This window comes from Rhinoraja longicauda, chromosome 38 (genome assembly GCF_053455715.1).
Source record: "Rhinoraja longicauda isolate Sanriku21f chromosome 38, sRhiLon1.1, whole genome shotgun sequence".
In the NCBI taxonomy this organism is placed as follows: Eukaryota; Metazoa; Chordata; class Chondrichthyes; order Rajiformes; family Arhynchobatidae; genus Rhinoraja; species Rhinoraja longicauda.
In genome coordinates this window covers 6,519,911-6,540,666 of record NC_135990.1, presented here as the reverse complement: position 1 = coordinate 6,540,666, position 20,756 = coordinate 6,519,911, and the positions used below count along the sequence as shown (strand labels likewise).

At 46.9% G+C, this 20,756-nt stretch overlaps 1 protein-coding gene across 1 annotated transcript in view; it reads left to right on the top strand.

The window, feature by feature from the left end:
• Positions 1 to 20,756, top strand: part of LOC144610889 (sorbitol dehydrogenase-like) — a 47,989-nt gene that overhangs the window by 10,080 nt on the left and 17,153 nt on the right. The window contains exons 2-6 of the mRNA XM_078429867.1: positions 5,326 to 5,359; positions 6,428 to 6,592; positions 13,097 to 13,256; positions 17,567 to 17,685; positions 17,844 to 17,909. Of these exons, the coding sequence (XP_078285993.1) occupies positions 5,326 to 5,359; positions 6,428 to 6,592; positions 13,097 to 13,256; positions 17,567 to 17,685; positions 17,844 to 17,909 (544 nt within the window). The remainder of the gene's footprint in view (positions 1 to 5,325; positions 5,360 to 6,427; positions 6,593 to 13,096; positions 13,257 to 17,566; positions 17,686 to 17,843; positions 17,910 to 20,756) is intronic.

Here is a 20,756-nt window from a genome sequence, read left to right as displayed (position 1 = left end):
GTGCGATACCTGCGAGCACCAGCAGGGGATCCGTCGAAGTAGGGCGTAGGCAGCCAGTGATGATCCGCATGGTGTCGTTGAGGGTGGCGTCTAGCTTGTTGGTATGAGCGCTGCGGCACCGTGCTGGGGCGGCGTACTCAGCGGCGCTGTACACGAGTGCAAGTTGGTGACCCTCTGACTCTCAGAGTACCCTTGACCGGACTTAACTGGCTTTATCTCGCCCTGAACATTATTCCCTTATCATGTATCTCGACACTGTGAATGCTCGATGGTAATCATGTATTGTCTTTCCGCTGACTGGATAAGCACGCGACAAAAGCCTTTCACTGTACCTCGGTACAGGTGACAATAAACTGAACTGCAAAGTGCAAAAATAATTGAGGAAAATTACAAAATGACAAAAGGTCAAAAAGAAATGGACCTCTTATTCTTAACAATCTTCACAATCTTCAAATAAAACAGCTGCACCTTCACGTGAAGGAACAGTCTTACGCAATTCTTATGTTTGCTTAAAAAGATGTAATGGAAAACCTCACCCATCTTCAAACAATGCATAGGACAACTTGATCCAGAATATGGGTTTGACGTAAAATAATAAGGCATTGGGTGACGTTGAGTAAAACAGTGATGGGAATGAGGTTAAACAAGTTGTATTGCCCTTCGAGATAAAGGTTAAGTAGTTTTTTTTACAATGTGGTGATATTAAAAGTATTCAGTTTAGTTTATTGACATGTGTGCCGAGGTACTTATTCACAAAATGCTGGAGTAACTCAGCAGGTCAGGCAGCATCTTGGGAGAGAAGGAATGGGTGACGTTTCGGGTCGAGACCCTTCTTCAGTCTGAAGAAGGGTCTTGACCCGAAACGTCGCCCATTCCTTCTCTCCCGAGATGCTGCCTGACCTGCTGAGTTACTCCAGCATTTTGTGAATAAATACCTTCGATTTGTACCAGCATCTGCAGTTATTTTCTTGTCTCCCGAGGTACGGTGAAAAGCTTATGTTGTGCGCTAACCAGTCAGCGGAAAGACACTACAATCAATCAATCGTCGTTTATTTGTCACATACACATAAATGTGTAGTGAAATGAAACATTTACCCGCAGTTGAAACATTAAGACCAATAAAAATGATCAATAAAAATGCAATAACACAAACAATCATACACTAACACCAAACAAAAGAAACATCCATCACACAGTGGGCGGCACGGTGGCGCAGCGGTAGAGTTGCTGCTTTACAGCGAATGCAGCGAATGCAGCGCCGGAGACTCAGGTTCGATCCTGACTACGGGTGCTGCACTGTAAGGAGTTTGTACGTTCTCCCCGTGACCTGCGTGGGTTTTCTCCGAGATCTTCGGTTTCCTCCCACACTCCAAAGACGTACAGGTATGTAGGTTAATTGGCTGGGTAAATGTAAAAATTGTCCCTAGTGGGTGTAGGATAGTGTTAATGTGCGGGGATCGCTGGGCGGCACGGACTTGGAGGGCCGAAAAGGCCTGTTTCCGGCTGTATATATATGATATAATATGATATGATATAGTGAGTCTCCTCCAGTCCCTTCTCACTGTGATGGAAGGCCAGAATGTCTTTTCTCTTCCCCTGCCGTCTTCTCCCGAGGTCAGGCTGTTGTCGTTGCCACGTCGGGGCGGTCGGGGCTCCCGACATTGGAGCACCCGCTGGGCGGTGAAAGGTACATGGTTACAATCGAGCCATTTACAGTGTATGGATGCATGATAAGGGAATAACGTTTGGTGCAAGGTAAAGCTAGAAAGGTCTGATCAAGGATAGTCCAAGGGTCTCCAAAGAGGTAGATAGTAGTTCAGCACTGCACTCTGGTTGTGGTGGGATGGTTCAGTTGTCTGATAACAGCCAGGAAGAAACTATCCCTGAATCTAGAGGTGTGCGTTTTCACACTTCTGTAACCTTTTGCCTGATGGGAGAGGGGAGAAGATGGAGTGGCCAGCCTGCAACATGTCTTTGGTTATGCTGCTAGCCTTCGCTGTAAGGCAGCAACTCTACCGCTGCGCCACCGCGCCGCCCGAAAACACACTTGCGGTGAGTGGGTTGCCATGGCAATGTGACTGCAATCACGCTAATGGGTCTGAAGTCACGTAAACACTAAATTGGTTAAGGGCAGTGGATTTTCTTCTGTCAAGGACATCTGTAAAGCAGCAATCAGGTCTTCCTATGTCACTGTTGCTGAGTTTGTTGTTTGGTAACAGATTTACTTACCAACTGGCAAATGAGATGTCAATGGGCGCAGCGGTAGAGTTGCTGCCTTAGAGCACTTGCAGCGCCTGAGACCTGGGTTCGATCCCGACTACGGGTGCTGTCTGTACGGAGTTTGTACGTTCTCCTGAGAACGTTTTACTCCGAGATCTTCGGTTTCTTCCACACTCCAAAGACATGCAGGTTAATTGGCTTAGGTTTGTAGAATTGGTATGAATGTAAGAATTGACCCCAATGTGTGTAGGCTTGTGTTAGTGTGCGGGGATCACTGGTCGGTGTGGACTCGGTGGGCCGAAGGGCCTGTTTCCGCACTGTATCTCTAAACTAAGCTAAAACTAAACTCACATTACCAAATTAATAACCTACATTTCTGGGTACTTGCCAGCTTTGCTCCCATCAAGGTAATGAGCAGATAAACCATCTTCTTCAGTCTGAAGAAGGGTCTCGACCCGAAACGTCATCCATTCCTTCTCTCCCGAGATGCTGCCTGACCTGCTGAGTTACTCCAGCATTTTGTGAATAAATACCTTCGATTTGTACCAGCATCTGCAGTTATTTTCTTACAGATAAACTATTTATTCTACTTGGGGAACCTATTATCGTACTTGTTCAATAAATATTGGGGGGTTTTTCCATCTATCCTATCAGTACTTAATATTTTAGAACTTCAATCAAATAATAGTATTTTTTTAATATAAAGGGGCATTTCCATCAAACCTTGGGTATGTGGGTCATGTTAGAGGAAGAGTCGCTCATGTGTCGAAATGTAAATCTGGAGTAACTCAGCGGGTCAGACAGTATCTCTGGATAAAAGGAATAGGTGACGTTTCAGATCGAGACCCTTCTTCAGAAGTCTGAAGAAGGGCCTCGACTCAAAACGTCACCAATTCCTTTACTCCAGAGATGCTGCCTGACCTGCTGAGTTACTCCAGCTTTTTGTGTCTATCTTTGGTTTAGAACATCGACTTCTCTTACTTTAGATAGTTCCTCTGTCCCTCTCTTCCCCTCCTCCTTCCCAGATCTCCCTCTATCTTCCTGTCTCCACCTATATCCTTCCTTTGTCCCGCCCCTCTGACATCAGTCTGAAGAAGGGTCTCGACCCGAAACGTCACCCATTCCTTCTCTCCTGAGATGCTGCCTGACCTGCTGAGTTACTCCAGCATTTTGTGAATAAATACCTTCGATTTGTACCAGCATCCGCAGTTATTTTCTTATACTATTTGGTTTAAACCAACATCTGCAGTTCCTTCGTACATCATCCCTCAGGTATATTGTTTGATGTGGCTCTGAGCACAGACATTCCTGGGACATACAATGGATCGAAGGCTTAAATGCAGTAAGGCTTAAGTGCCCAGCTTACATGGGTTCTCCTGAAAGCAAAATTTCCATTTATATAAGCACCTTAAGACATCATTTAAATCCATCAAGTGCAGTAACTACTGTAACGAGACCCTTCTTCAGAAGTCGGAAGAAGGGTCTCGAACCGAAACGTCACAAATTCCTTCTCTCCTGAGATGCTGCCTGGCCCGCTGAGTTACTCCAGCATTTTGTGTCTACCTTCAATTTGAACCAGCATCTGCAGTTATTTTCCTACAATTGTAACGTAGGAAAGTAGTTTACACATGGTGCAGAGAGATGTTCCATATACATCAGCAAAGCTCCCTGGTTTAGCATACTTGATTTGTCTCTCAACAATTTAGTGCAATAAGATCATTCATATCTCCAAAACAGAAATATTTGGTGCAGCGTAGAGTTGCTGCCTTAAAGCACTTGCAGTGCCAGAGACCTGAGTTCGATCCCGACTACGGGTTCTGTCTCTGTCTCCCCTTGACCTGCGTGGGTTTTCTCCGAGATCTTTGGTTTCCTCCCACACTCCAAAGACGTACAGGTTTGTAGGTTAATTGGCTTGGTATAAGTGTAAATTGTCCCTAGTGTGTGTAGGATAGTGTTAATGTGTGGGGATCGCTGGTCGGTGCGGACTCGGTGGGCTGAAGGGCCTGTTTCCGCGCTGTATCTCTAAACTAAGTTAAACTGTAGAGCTCTCTTCTACTGGGGTTTGCACCCAATACCATGGAACAAGGCTTGAAAGTGAAACTCCCTCAATCAGAGAGAAGAGTGCCACTTAAATAGTTATCTAGTTATATTGTTATATAGTTACTTATAGTTATATAGGTTATATAGGTTATACAATATAACTTGGACAATAGACAATAGACAATAGACAATAGGTGCAGGAGTAGGCCATTCGGCCCTTCGAGCCAGCACCGCTATTCAATGTGATCATGGCTGATCATTCTCAATCAGTACCCCGTTCCTGCCTTCTCCCCATACCCCCTGACTCCGCTATCCTTAAGAGCTCTATCTAGCTCTCTCTTGAATGCATTCAGAGAATTGGCCTCCACTGCCTTCTGAGGCAGAGAATTCCACAGATTCACAACTCTCTGACTGAAAAAGTTTTTCCTCATCTCAGTTCTAAATGGCCTACCCCTTATTCTTAAACTGTGGCCCCTTGTTCTGGACTCCCCCAACATTGGGAACATGTTTCCTGCCTCTAACGTGTCCAACCCCTTAATATTCTTATACGTTTCGATAAGATACCCTCTCATCCTTCTAAATTCCAGTGTATACAAGCCTAGTTGCTCCAGTCTTTCAACGTATGACAGTCCCGCCATTCTGGAAATTAATCTAGAAAACCTACGCTGCACGCCCTCAATAGCAAGAATATCCTTCCTCAAATTTGGAGACCAAAACTGCACACAGTACCCCAGGTGCGGTCTCACTAGGGCCCTGTACAACTGCAGAAGGACCTCTTTGCTCCTATACTCAACTTCTCTTGTTATGAAGGCCAACATTCCCTTGGCTTTTTTCACTGCCTGCTGTACCTGCATGCTTCCTTTCAGGACACCCAGATCTCGTTGTTCGTCCCCTTTTCCTAACTTGACACCATTCAGATAATAACTTATATTGTTATACATACAATGAAATGCGTTGCTTTGCATACAATCCAGTAAAATCATACTATACATACGATACATAAGCACAATCATACATAAGCAAAAATAGACCTTTCTCAAGTACATATGCATCTTCTCTTCACAGGAAAAGCTTCCAATCCCTGAGCCAGGCCCCAATGGTAAGTCTTTTTAGCTTCTTTGTTTGGCACTCTCCTAAATTTTACTTTGCGTTGTGGGATTGAATTCTCTCTAAATTCTAAACTCTACTGCAAAAGCCATTAATCAGCCAGCAGTTCAGAATATAAAGGTACAAGTCCTTTTGAGCATCTATAAAACCCACAATTACAAATCAAATTAATTTGCAATTCGTAATTAATACATACAAACATCGTAAAAGGAGAGCATGGTGTCTGCTCGGTATTTGATGGAGTTCACCAATTTCTTTCACTGTAATCCCGCAATATATTTCCCAATTTGTTCTTAATTGTTTACTGTATGTCGTGTTGTTACTTGCGAGCAAAGTACCAAGGCAAATTCCTTGTATGTGTACATACTTGGTGAATAAAATGTATTCAATTCAATTCAATTCTAAGGTAATGTCTATTAAAAATTGCAATTTAAATTCCTCTGTTTGTGCACAGTTTTAGTCACCCCACTACAGAAAAAAATGTTGAAGCTTTGGATATTTTTAAGGCAGAGATAGGTAGATTCTTGATAAGTACAGATGTCAGGGGTTAGGGGGAGAATTGGGTGATTGAATCAGTGCCTGTCTACCTCTGTGTCTAGTTCATAGTCTGCACAAGGTCCTAAAAAGGCACATGCCATTGAGCATTATTGGTGTACAGCTTCCAGCCTGTTCTTGCCTAATTATAAATTATGTGACTTGCTGCGTAATAAATAAATATTCTTCCTGGGAGGCACGGCGGTAGAGTTGCTATGTTACAGCGCCAGAGACCCGGGTTCGATCCTGACTAGGGTGCTGTTTCTACTTTCTCCCCGTGACCTGCGTGGGTTTTCTCCGGGATCTCCGGTTTCCTCCCACACTCCAAAGACGTACAAGTTTGTGGGCTAATTGGCTTGGAAGAAAATTGTGAATTGTCCCTAGTGTGTGTAGGATAGCGTTAGTGTGCGGGGATCGCTGGTTGGCGAGGACCTGGTGGGCTGAAGGGCCTGTCTCTGTGCCGTATCTCTAAACTAAACTAAAGTACATTTGATAAACCCGACTTTTGTCCTGGCTGTGTTTCCAGAGGTCCTGTTGCAGATGAATTCTGTGGGGATCTGCGGGTCCGATGTGCATTACTGGCAACATGGAAGACTGGGAAGTTTCCTCATGAAGAAACCAATGGTTCTGGGACATGAGGGTGCTGGCACGGTGACCAAAGTGGGATTGGGAGTGACGCATCTCCAAGTAGGTAAGACACTTTCCAGATCCTGGTGCTCTGACCAACTAGCCTTAAAGGGAGTACAGAGAAGGTTCACCAGATTGATTCCTGGGATGGCAGGACTTTCATATGAAGAAAGACTGGGTAGACTCGGCTTATACTCGCTGGAATTTAGAAGATTGAGGGAGGATCTTATTGAAACATATAAAATTCTTAAGGGGTTGGAGAGGCTAGATGCGGGAAGATTGTTCCCGATGTTGGGGAAGTCCAGAACCAGGGGTCACAGCTTAAGGATAAGGGGGAAGTCTTTTAGGACCGAGATGAGAAAACATTTCTTCACACACAGAGTGGTGAGTCTGTGGAATTCTCTGCCACAGAAGGTAGTTGAGGCCAGTTCATTGGCTATATTTAAGAGGGAGTTAGATGTGGCCTTTGTGGCTAAAGGGATCAGGGGGTATGGAGAGAAGGCAGGTACAGGTTACTGAGTTGGATGATCAGCCATGATCATATTGAATGGCGGTGCAGGCTCGAAGGGCCGAATGGCCTACTCCTGCACCTATTTTCTACGTTTCTATGTTTCTATGATCCCATCCAGGTGAGTAAAACAAAACAACACAACCCAGAACTAATTTTTAGAACAGCATCTCATATTTCGCTCTGGCAGCTCACAGCCCAGTGGTATGAACATTGATTTAGCCCCGGCATTCCCTCTCTCTCTCTCTCTCTATCCCTCCCCCACCCAAGTCACACTAGCTTCTCGTTTTCACCCGACAAACAGCTAACAAGGGGCCACAGTTTAAGAATAAGGGGTAGACCATTTAGAACTGAGATGAGGAAAAGCTTTTTCAGTCAGACAGTTGTGAATCTGTGGAATTCTCTGCCTCAGAAGGCAGTGGAGGCCAATTCTCTGAATGCATTCAAGAGAGCTAGATAGAGCTCTTAAAGATAGCGGAGTCAGGGGGTATGGGGAGAAGGCAGGAACGGGATACTGATTGAGAATGATCAGCCATGATCACATTGAATGGCGGTGCTGGCTCGAAGGGCCGAATGGCCTCCTCCTGCACCTATTGTCTATTGTCTATTGTTTCCTTTACCATTATTACTTTTTTGCATTCCTTTAATTCATTGTTCTCTATCTCTCCACATCATCGTCTATATCTCTCGTTTCCCTTATCCCTAACCAGTCTGAAGAAGAGTCTCAACTCGAAACGTCACCCATTCTTTCTCTCCAGAGATGCTGCCTGTCCCTCTGAGTTACTCTAGCTTTTCCTTTGTCTATTTAAGGGGTATTAAGACTGAGGAAATGCTACAGATAATATTATCTAAATACAAACACTAGAAATTGTAGAAGCACTACTGGGCAGTAAAGTGGCGCAGTGGTAGAGTTGCTGCCTTACAGCGCCAGAGACCCGGGTTCAATCTGGACTACGGTCTGTACAGAGTTTGTACGTTCTCATGGGCTTTCTCTGTGTGCTCCAGATTCCTCCCACACTATCTCCCGGTGGCCGAGCACTTCAACTCTCCCTCCCATTCCCAGTCTGTCCTTTCTGTCATGGGCCTCCTCCAGTGCCATAGTGAGGCCCACTGGAAATTGGAGGAACAGCACCTCATATTTCACCTGGGCAGCTTGCAGCCCAGTGGTATGAACATCGACTTCTCCAGCTTTAGATAGTTCCTCTGTCCCTCTCTTCCCCTCCTCCTTCCCAGATCTCCCTCTATCTTCCTGTCTCCACCTATATCCTTCCTTTGTCCCGCCCCCCTGACATCAGTCTGAAGAAGGGTTTCGACCCGAAACGTCACCCATTCCTTTCCTGAGATGCTGCCTGACCTGCTGAGTTACTCCAGCATTTCGTGAATAAAAACCTTAGGTTTGTAGTTTAATTGGCTTCGGTAAAATTATAAAAAATTGCCCCTAGTGGCTAGGATAGTGTTAGTGTGCGGGGATCGCTGGTTGGCATGGACTCAGTGGGCTGAAGGGCCAGGTTCCATGCTGTATCTCCAGAGTCTAATGTCTAAATAATCTCGCACATTACAGGAAACTAACTGAAGAGGATGCTATATAAAATGCCGTGCTCGATATGATCTTGAATTACCTTGCACACTTTAAAGCCTTCCCTGTAATTTCAATTTGCAGGGAGACTCAATGAACTGTAGATGCTGGAATCTTGAGTAAAACACAAATTGCTGGAGTAACTCAACGGGTCAGGCAATACCTGTGGAAGAAGTGGATAGGTGTTGTTTAGGGTCGGAACCTTTCTTCAGATGATGCCATTCCTTCTATAAAGGCTGCCTGACCCACTGAGTTACTTCAGCACATGTTCCTCCCTCTAACTTTGACTCCAATGGTCACTTGTCGGCATCTGCAGCCCTTCTCTTCATAGGTGTTCGCTGAACACCTTCGCTCAGTCCCCTGGATCTCCCGGTTGCCAGACACTAACTCCCCTTCTCATTCCCACACTGACCTCTCTGTCCTGGGCCTCCTCCATTGTCAGAGTGAGGCCAAACACAAATCGGAGGAACAGCACCTCCTATTTCACTTGGGCAGCTTACAGCCCAGCGGTATGAATATTGCGTATAAGAAAATAACTGCAGATGCTGGTACAAATCGATTTATTCACAAAATGCTGGAGTAACTCAGCAGGTCAGGCAGCATCTCGGGAGAGAAGGAATGGGTCACGTTTCGGGTCGAGACCCTTCTTCAGCCTGATGTCAGGGGGGCGGGACAAAGGAAGGATATAGGTGGAGACAGGAAGATAGAGGGATATCTGGGAAGGAGGAGGGGAAGGGAGGGACAGAGGAACTATCTAAAGTTGGAGAAGTCAATGTTCATACCACTGGGCTGCAAACTGCCCAGGCGAAATATGAGGTATGAATATTGCTTTCTCTAACTTCAGGTAATGCTCTCCCTCCGTCCCTCCCCCACCCAAGTCATTGCACTAGTTTCAATGTCGTCTTGTTGACTCTCATTGTCTGTAACTCGTTTTCACCTAGCCCACCGTTAACAATGGCCTGTTTCCTTTATCATCGTTACTTTTTCTGCATATCTTTCATTCATTTGTTCTATATCACCATCTATATCTCTTGTTTCCCTGTCCCTCGACTCTCAGTCTGAAGAAGAGTCTCGACCTGAAACGTCTCCTATTCCTTCTCTCCAGAGATGCTGCCTGACCCGCTGAGTTACTCCAGCATTTTGTGTCTATCTTCTCCTCAGAGTCATATGTGTTCAGGGGGTCGCCGTGCCTGTAACTCTGCTCTCAACCCCATATCTATGTACTAAAATTCTCGTTTGTTTGTTTGTTTGTTCCTGAACTCCAGCCAAAACGGCACATGATAGCGCGACAATTTTAGGCCCACCTTACTCACCGTCGTCCCTTTGGTGCTAATGGAAGAAGTTTCATTGAAATCGGTGTTATATTTTTTAAGTTATTCACATCTTAAAGTTTAAATCGATCTCCTAGGGAGGGAGGGAGGGTGGAGAGAGGGTGGGGAGGAGGGAAGGAGGGAGGATAAGGGGGGGTTGAGGGGGATGGAGTGGGGGCCTCCCTCCTCCCCTCCCTCCCTCCTCCCCTCCCTCCTCCCCTCCCTCCCTCCTCCCCTCCCTCCCTCCTTCCCTCCCTCCTCCCCTCCCTCTCTCCCTAGGAGATAGATTTAAAATTTAAGATGTGAATAACTTTAAAAATATAACACCAATATAACACCAAAGGGGATGGGGAAGGAGGAGGGGAGGGGGAGGGGGAGGGAGGGGAAGGGGAGAGGAGGGAGGAGGGGGGAAGGGGGAGAGAGGGGGGAGGAGGGAGGATAAGGGGGCTTGAGGGGGATGGAGTGGAGGAAGGGGAGGGGAAGGGGAGGGGAGGGGGTAGGGGAGGGAGGGAGGGAGGAGGGAGGGAGGGAGGGGGTGAGGGTGGGGGGGGGGAGGGAGGGGGAGGGGAGGAGAGGGTGCTGCACCAATGCAGGAGAGGTTTGGGGCAAACGGGTCCACTTGGTCTAGTATTTAATAATACAAGATCACATGCAGGACTGATTGATTGTCACAACCCCCCACACCCTCCTCCCCATCCAGAGCCTTTCAATTTAACAAACAGATCTTAATCTTGTCCGAGAAATGGTCCTTCCCATAATCTATTATTCTCTCAAAGGAATGTCCTTCTGTTTAATGTTTTAACAACTATCATTCATCAGGTGACTTGACGGGGAGATTTATGGGGTGACCAGCATTTTGAGATGATGATGAATGGGTTTCACTCCAGTAATGGTCTGAGCATTAACATTTCCAAAGGGTGAATCCAGACCTATGCTTTTTCTCTGTGAATTTGCGGAGAGCCACAGTTCAGGTGTTCAGAGAAGGAAGCAGACAGTTAATTTCCTTCAAGCTTACAAACTGTTCTTAAAGTTCCTCAATACGTCCTTTGTTCCTGACAAAGCAATTTTTTGTCAATTTTAAGTCTGGTGTTGATTTACCATGTGTTAAAAACGTCCTTGGAGATAGAAGAGACTCTGTTATCAGGCTTCTGCACTTCTATAAGGCTTCCATTCAGCTTCTGTAAGTTAGGGCACTGTCCGATTCACATCTACTCCTTTGTGGACATTGGAGTTTGTCTGTGCTGGAGTTTGTTTGATGTTTGGACATGCTGCGGTCTTATCGAAACATACAAATTTCTTAAAGGATCGGACAAGCTAGATGCAGGAAAAATGTTCCCGATGTTGGGGGAGTCTAGAACTAGGGGTCACAGTTTAAGAATAAGGGGTAGGCCATTTAGGATTGAGATTTTTTAGATTTTTTAGATTTTAGATTTAGAGATACAGCGCGGAAACAGGCCCTTCGGCCCACCGAGTCCGTGCCGCCCAGCGATCCCCGCACATTAACACTATCCTACACACACTAGGGACAATTTTTACATTTACCCAGTCCATTAACCTACATACATGTACGCCTTTAGAGTGTGGGAGGAAACCGAACATCTCGGAGAAAACCCACGCAGGTCACGGGGAGAACGTACAAACTCCGTACAGACGGCGCCCGTAGTCAGGATCGAACCTGAGTCTCCGGCGCTGCATTCGCTGTAAGGCAGCAACTCTACCGCTGCGCCACCGTGCCGAAGAGATGAGGAGAAACCTTTTCACCCGGAGGTTTGTGAATCTGTGGAATTCTCTGCCACAGATGGCAGTGGAGGCCAATTCACTGGATGTTTTCTAGATATAGCTCTTAGGGCTAACGGAATCAAGGGATATGGGGAGAAAGCAGGAATGGGGTACTGATTTTAGATGATCAGCCATGATCATATTGAATGGCGGTGCTGGCTCAAAGGGCCGAATGGCCTACTCCTGCACCTATTTTTCTATGTTTTTATGTTTCTAATGCTGAGAACTAGATTCTGCACTCTGTGCCTTTCCCTTTGCACTCTATCTATTCCACTTAAGATAGACACAAAATGCTGGGGTAACTCAGCGGGTCAGGCAGCATCTCTGGAGAAAAGGAATAGGTGACATTTTGGGTCGAGACCCTTCGCTTCATTAGCCTTTCACTAACCTTAAAGCACTTTCAGACGAACTGAAAGGGACCTGCAGTAATGAATGATACTTTATTGTCACATGTGACAAATTACAGTGGTATTCTTTGTATTGCATACCCAAGGTATGCAAATAGCCACCACATAAAGGACGCTGACAATGTTACCAGTATCCCACCCCAGGTCTTCCTTTGATCTCCTCCACTTACACCTAGCAATTCCCCCACGCTGGGTCCTACACAGCAGGCAGCTGTGTAAATGCTAATTTAGTTTAGTTTAGTTTAGAGAAACAGCGCAGAAACAGGCCCTTCGGCCCACCGAGTCTGCACTGACCAGCGATCCCTGCACACTAACACAAGCCTGCACACACCAGGGCCGATTTTTACTTTGCACTTATACCAAGTATACAAACCCAAGCCAATTAACCTACAAACCTGTAGATCTTTGGAGTGCGGGCGGAAATCAAAGATCTCGGAGAAAACCCACGCAGGTCACGGGGAGAAAACTTAGTACAGACAGCACCCGTAGTCGGGATGGAACCCGGGTCTCAATAGACAATAGACAATAGACAATAGGTGCAGGAGGAGGCCATTCGGCCCTTCGATCCAGCACCGCCATTCAATGTGATCATGGCTGATCATTCTCAATCAGTACCCCGTTCCTGCTTTCTCCCCATACCCCCTGACTCCGCTATCCTTAAGAGCTCTCTCTAGCTCTCTCTTGAATGTATTCAGAGAATTGGCCTCCACTGCCCTCTGAGGCAGAGAATTCCACAGATTCACAACTCTCTGACTAAAAAAGTTTTTCCTCATCTCTGTTCTAAATGGCCTACCCCTTATTCTTAAACTGTGGCCCCTGGTTCTGGACTCCCCCAACATTGGGAACATGTTTCCTGCCTCTAATGTGTCCAACCCCTTAATAATCTTATACGTTTCGATAAGATCCTTCTAAATTCCAGTGTATACAAGCCTAGTTGCCGCCGCCCCATGTTTCTTTAAGATCTGTAACTTTATTCCCTTTCTTTCAGGAGATAGAGTTGCCATTGAACCGGCTTACCCACTGATCAATGATGAGTTCTGCAAGTCTGGACGCTACAACCTTTCTCCAGCAATGTTCTGCTCTGCCACTCCACCTAACCATGGGCAGTTGGCCCAGTACTATGTCCACAATGCCAACTATTGCTTCAAGTGGGTACAATGGGTGACGGTAGACGTGTGCTAACTGCTTGGAGGGTCTTTCATATGGGGTGCTCCTAAAGCAGGTTTCTAGCTGATAATAATCTTAGAATTAGTTTCGTTTTTTGTTAGAGACACAGCTTGGAGATTGGGGCGCTCGGCCCTCTGAGTCCACACCGACCATTAGGGGTGCCAACTACCTCACTCCCAAATAGGGGACAAGGTGACGTCACCGCCCCGCGCCCCACCTGACCTCACCCAGCCAGCGGCCACGTGCTCCCGCTCCACCAATGGCGGTCGCCCGGGCCGGGAGGCGGGTTGCTACGCAACCTCCGTTAGGCGAACACACTCGGCCCCGCTCCCCGAACACACTCCGTTAGCCTACACTGTCTCGGCCTACAGCGCCCCACAGGCCTAATACGGGACAATGGCGGTCCCGTACGGGACAATATTAATTTAGCCCAAATACGGGATGTCCCGGCGAATACGGGACAGTTGGCAACCCTGCCGACCATCGACCACCCATTCACACTCGTTCTATGTTATGCCACTTTCTCATTCACCTCCGACACTCTTGGGGGAAGTTTACAGAGGCCTATTGACCTACACACCTGTACATCTTTTGGGACATGGGAGGAAACCGGAGCAACCGGAGAGGAGAACGTGCAAAGAGGAAAACATGCAAAGCTCACATGTTCAGCACCCAAGGTTAGGTTGGAACTGGGATCTCTGGCGCTGTGAGGCAGCAGCTGTACCACTGCTCCACCCTGGTAACCCCAGCACACTAGGTAGCTGATAACCTCTCCTGCCATGGCCATCTTGTCACTCCGTGGCGCTGTGGCGCAGCGGTAGAGTTGCTGCCTTACTTCACCAGAGACCCGGGTTCGATCCCGACTGCCGGAGCTTGTCTGTACGGAGTTTGTACGTTCTCCCCGTGACCACGTGGGTTTTCTCCGAGATCTTCAGTTTCCTCCCACAATCCAAAGACGTACAGGTCTGTAGGTAAATTGGCTTGGTAAATGCAAAATTTGTGCATAATGTGTGTTAATGGATAGTGTTAATGTACGGGGATCGCTGGTCGGCGCGGACCCAGTGGGCCGAAGGGCCTGTTTCCGCACTGTATCTCTAAACTAAACTAAACTCCCCCTTAGCCCTGCAAATGATTCTCACTTGGGAGCCTTTCCTAGACCTCGATTGTTCCAACTTCCATCACCCCTGCTGTCAGGAATTCCAGAGCAAAACAATTCTCTGCGTAAATGATTTTTCGTTCGCAGTATATCTCCTTCATCCACTGCCAAAATAATAAAGTCTGTGCCCACTGGTCCTTGAAGACCAATTGTCAATAGCTACCCCTATCTACCCGATTTGAACTAAACATGATCTTCAACATGTCTTATTTCTGTCAAGTTTTCCTCTTAGAAAAACAGCTGCAGCCTAACCGTTTAGTTGTAAACTTCATCCTTCAAACCATTCAACTAAATCGTCTCTGCACCCTCTCAAGGGGCCTCACATCCTTCCTGAAGATAGGTGCCCAGAATTGGATGCACTGCTGCATTCGTTGCCTTTCAACGCTCAAAGTAAAATTTACACTTAAGAACTAATAAATAATTAACAGCAAGTCTTCATCTTGTTTTGGCACAAAACCCGACAGGTTAAAGATCCAATTGTTACCAATGAGAAGTTGAAGGTAGTGTTTGGGAGGGGGGAATGCAGGTGCTGGTTTATACCGAAGACAGACACAAAATGCTGGAGTAACACAGCGGGACAGGGGGCATCTCTGGAGAGAAGGAATGGGTGACGTTTCGGGTCCGGTCTGGTCTGAAGAGGGTCTCGACCCGGAACATCACTCATTTTGTCTCTCCTGAGATGTTGCCTGCCCCGCTGAGTTACTCCAGCATTTTGTGTCTATTTTCGGCTTAAACCAGCATCTGCAGGTGCTTCCTACATCTATATACTAAAACTCTTGTTTGTTTGTTTGTTTGTAACTGAGCTACAGCCAAAATGGTACACGATAGTGCGACAATTTTAGGCCCACCTAACTCACCGTCGTCCCTTTGGTGCTAATGGAAGAGGTTTCATTGAAATCGGTGTTATATTTTTAAAGTTATTCACATTTTAAAGTTTAAATCTATCTCCTAGGGAGGGAGGGAGGAGGATAAGTGGGGTTGAGGGGGATGGAATGGGGGTGGGTGGGGGGGGAGGGGAAGTGGGGGAGGAGGGGAGGGGGGAAGGGAGAGGAGAGGGAGAGGAGAGGGGAGGAGAGGGTGCTGCACCAATGCAGGAGAGGTTTGGGCCTACTTGGTCTGGTACAGTGGATTTTGGGGTGCCACATGTATCAGTATTGAGCCAAAGCATTTTTAAATCTACATCAATGATGTGCATCAGATGATCATGAAACATATCCAATTTTCTGATAATATAAAGCTGGGAGTTCAATCCTAAATTGCGATCGTGGGGCGCAAGCATGCTCATTAGGGATCTTGACAGATTAAATGAAGGGATGAGGACCGGGCACATGGAATAAATGCCATAAAAATGAGGTCATTCACTTTGAACGGTTTTAAAAGGGACATGCTGTTTAATTGGCGAGAGATTAAAAGGTCTGTGTTCAGAATGATCAGGGTGACCTGACGTTGGAATAGCTTAACACGAATGCGTAAGAATAGGATGTAATTACAGAGGCACATGATATGTTCTTTATTGCAAGGGGATTTGAACACAAAAGGTAGGGGTTTTACTGGAATTACACAGGAGCCTTGCAGAGGTGCAGCTGAGATATAATGTCTACAGGTCTGCCCCTCCACTTAAGGAAGGATGTGCCTGCGATATAGGGAGTGCCTAACCTAGACAGACACAAAACGCTGGAGTAATCTGCTGAGTTACTCCAACGTTTTCTGTCTATCCTTTCTGATAAAAAGTAACTTCAGATGCTGGTTTATCCCAAAGGGAGACACACAATGTTAGAGTCACTCAGCTGGTCAGGCAGCATCTCTGGAGAAAAAGGATAGGCTAAGTTTTGGGTCGGGACCCTTGATCAGGCTGTACAGATGCTGCCTGACCCGCTGAGTTACTCCAACATTATAGTGTCTATCCTTTGCAATAAATAGTAACTACAGATGCTGGTTTTATACCATGGAGAGACACAAAACGCCATTTACCAGTGGAAGAAAGGAACTGCAGGTCCTGGTTTATAAAACAAGGATGCAAAGTGCTGGAGTAACTCAGACTGAAGGTCTTGACCCGAAACGTCACCCATTCCTTCTCTCCAGAGATGCTGCCTGTCCCGCTGAGTTACTCCAGCATTTTGTGGCTGTCCTTTGTAATTAAAAAGTAACTGCAAATGCTGGTTTATACCAAAGAGAGACCCACAATGTTAGTATAAGAAAATAACTGCAGATGCTGGTACAAATCGAAGGTATTTATTCACAAAATGCTGGAGTAACGCAGCGGGTCAGGCAGCATCTCGGGAGAGAAGGAATGGGCGACGTTTCGGGTCGAGACCCTTCTTCAGACTGAAGAAGTTAGTTTATCTGCTCATTACCTTGGTGGGACGAGACGTTTCGGGTCAAGACATTTGTTCTCTCCCGAGATGCTGCCTGACCCGCTGAGTTACTCCAGCATTTTGTGAATAAATACCCACAATGTTAGAGTAACTCAGCGAGTCAAGCAGCATCTTTGAAGGAAAAAAGTCTGAAGATGGGTCCCGAACCTTCTTCTTCTTGCGTATGAGGCAGCAGAAGTTATGTAACGCCCTCCAGGCGCTGTAGCCAGTGCAATGTGCTGTTGTCGAAGTCTACCCCTCCACCAGGGGGACGGAGGACAGTGCAGTCGAGAATGCCGCGCTGCGCTGTTTGCTGGTCTGCTCCACACACACAGGCTGCTGATGGACGCAACCCCCAACGATGCATGTTGCCGTTGAACCGGCCGACCCCTGTACGGAGCCGGTTCAGGGCGACCCACTCTTTGCGGGGCGTGTCCGAGCCGGATGGGGCCAGAACCAAAACGCCACCTATCCTTTTTCTCCAGAGATGCTGCCTGACCCGCTGAGTTACTCCAGCATTTGGTGTCTATCCAGGTCAGGTTGCTTCTACCAAATTTATCAATGTATCTTCCCCTGCCTTCTAAGGTAACCCCCCATAAATAACACGTGCGGACATCCATCTTGTCCAGTGTAGGAACTCTTTTAATTGCAGATTTACTACTAGATTAGATTGAACTTCCCCAATTCCCAGAGTGGAATTTAATCCGTAGCTCTGGATTGCTGGCTCAATAAAGTACCCCGGATGCTGGCTCTGTGCTGTGAGATTGTTTTTGTGTTCCAGGCTTCCAGATTGTGTGAGCTCGGAAGAAGGTGCTTTTATCGAGCCTCTTTCAGTCGCCATCCATGCCTGTCGAAGGGCGCGGGTAAAACTGGGCAGCAAAATCATGATCTGTGGAGCAGGTAGGCATTGTTACTCACATCAAGCCACCAGCTGGAGTGAAGATGGATACAAATTATTCTCAGCCAGCACCCAAATCTTTATTTTCTCCTTATTAATTTTATTTCAATGTTATTATTTTCTTGTCAGATCACAACCAAAACCTTTCTCATTTGTTTAGGTCCAATTGGACTTCTCAACCTGCTGGTTGCCAAGGCAATGGGGGCGGCTCAGGTGGTGATTTGTGGTAGGCCTCAGATTTCTCTCTCTTTGTGTTTTGTTTCTTTTCCTCTCACATCTTTTCACTCTTTTGACCGTTTCCTGATCATTCATGTCTTATGACCGATTTACCTCCAGCAACATAGACATAAAATGCTGGGGTGCAACCCCAAACGCAACCCATTCAGAGGGTTGCCAACTTTCTCACTCCCAAATAAGGGACAAGGTGACGTCACCGCCCCACGCCACACGTGACCTCACCCAGCCTGCGGCCACGTGCTCCCGCTCCACCAATGGCGGCCGCCCGGGCCATGAGGCGGGTTGCTAGGCAACCTCCGTTAGGCAGCGCCCGGGCCTCTAGACCTACACTGTCCGGACCTACACTGTCTGGACCTGCATTGTCCGGACCTGCATTGTCCGGACCTGCACTGTCCGGACCTACACTGTCCGCACCTACACTGTCCAGAGCTACAGCGTCCGGGCCTTCAGCGCCCCCTGAGCCTAATACGGGACAAGGGCGGTCCCGTATGGAACAAACCAATTTAGCCCAAAATACGGGATGCCCCGGCTAATACGGAACAGTTGGCAACCGCTACCCATTCCTTCTCTCCGGAGATGCTGACTGTCCCGCCGAGTTACTCCAGCATTTTGTGTCTATCAGTGGTGTAAACCAGCATCTGTAATTCCTTCCTACCCATTACTTCTAGCTCAATGGAACTTTGTCAATGGGACTGATGTGCTGCAATGCTGAGAACTATATTCTGCACTCTGTATCTTCCCCTTTGCTCTACCTATTGTACTTGAGTTTGACTTGGTAACACTTATGGATAATATTATGCGATCTGATTAGAAGGCGCGCAAAACAAAGAACCAGGGGCCACAGTTTAAGAATAAGGGGTAGGCCATTTAGAACGGAGATGAGGATTTTTTTTTCACTCAGAGAGTTGTAAATATGTGGAATTCTCTGCCTCAGAAGGCAGTGGAGGCCAATTCTCTGAATGCATTCAAGAGAGAGATGGATAGAGCTCTTAAGGATAGCGGAGTCAGGGGGTATGGGGAGAGGGCAGGAACGATGTACTGATTGTGGATGATCAGCCATGATCACATTGAATGTCGGTGCTGGCTTGAAGGGCCGAATGTCTATTGAAGCACCTATTGTCTATAGTCTATTGTCTATGTTGAAAGACTGGAGCGACTAGGTTTGTATACACTGGAATTTAGAAGGATGAGAGGGGATCTTATCGAAACGTATAAGATTATTAAGGGGTTGGACACGTTAGAGGCAGGAAACATGTTCCCAATGTTGGGGGAGTCCAGAACCAGGGGCCACAGTTTAAGAATAAGGGGTAGGCCATTTAGAACGGAGATGAGGAAAAACATTTTCACTCAGAGAGTTGTAAATATGTGGAATTCTCTGCCTCAGAAGGCAGTGGAGGCCAATTATGTGGATGCTTTCAAGAGAGAGTTAGAGCTCTTTATGATAGCGGAGTCAAGGGGTATGGGGAGAGGGCAGGAACGGGGTACTGATTGTGGATGATCAGCCATGATCACATTGAATGGCTGTGCTGGCTTGAAGGGCCGAATGTCTATTGAAGCACCTATTGTTTATTGTCTTTCACTGCACTTTGGTAGACATGACATTAATAAATGTAAACCTAAAAATGACAAAAGCTTAATTTTGGATAGTCATGACAATAATAGAAAAGTACCAATACCGAGTTGTTCAGCTGCTGACGTTTCAAGGTGCATCATTGATGCATGCCACTCAGCCGTCAGATCTGTTCTGAGCCTGCCCCCATCTAGAACAGAAATAGTGGAGCATGTCTGCATTGTGAAGGCAGCACTATCTCCACAAAATCTGTGCTGTGCTCAATTGTACCAGTGCCCCACAAGGGCAGGTGTATCTGCTGCAGGTAGATTGGCGAAGACACATTTATCCCACTGTCAGGTTTACTACCTGTTGCTGAGCCGATTTGCCGATCATTGCCTTACGGACTCAACCCGTTCGGACACTGCTAGTGGTACCAAGTCGCCCTTGTTGATGGCAGTGAAGATTGTTGTGATATTGTAGGGACTACTTTGTTTGCCTGTGTAGTAATATGTATATAAGGGAATGAGGTGATTAGGTGGCCACTCTGGTTCAATAGACAATGGACAATAGGTGCAGGAGTAGGCCATTCAGCCCTTCGAGCCAGCACCGCCATTCAATGCGATCATGGCTGATCACTCTCAATCAGTACCCCGTTCCTGCCTTCTCCCCATACCCCCTCACTCCGCTATCCTTAAGAGCTCTATCCAGCTCTCTCTTGAAAGCATCCAACGAACTGGCCTCCACTGCCTTCTGAGGCAGAGAATTCCACACCTTCACCACTCTCTGACTGAAAAAGTTCTTCCTCATCTCCGTTCTAACGTGTCCAGGTGGCCACGGAATAAACACCCTGGAGTTGAGCTCCAGCATTGTAACCTTTTACACACGTGTACTTGTGGTCCGTCCAGAGTCTCAACAAAGGTACGACAGGTACCGGACCACGAAGTACAACAAAGATCTCCACCCAACACGTGCTACTTTCACTTGCCCATTCTGAGCACTTGCTACTTTCAGGGCCTCTTCAAAGGGCTTCAGCAGAGGCAGGGATTTTGGGCTGTCACTTCACATTGGCAGGAAGCAGACTTGAATCCAACTGGATCATCCAGTGGTGCCCATGGAGGGTGGACCAGACCTTTGGAATGACCACAGTGGAGAAACAAGGAACTGCAGATGTTGGAATCTTACGTGGAACACCAAGTTGTGGAGTAACTCAGCCGGTCAGACTGCAGCTTTGGAGGACAATAGACAATAGACAATAGGTGCAGGAGGAGGCCATTCGGCCGTTCG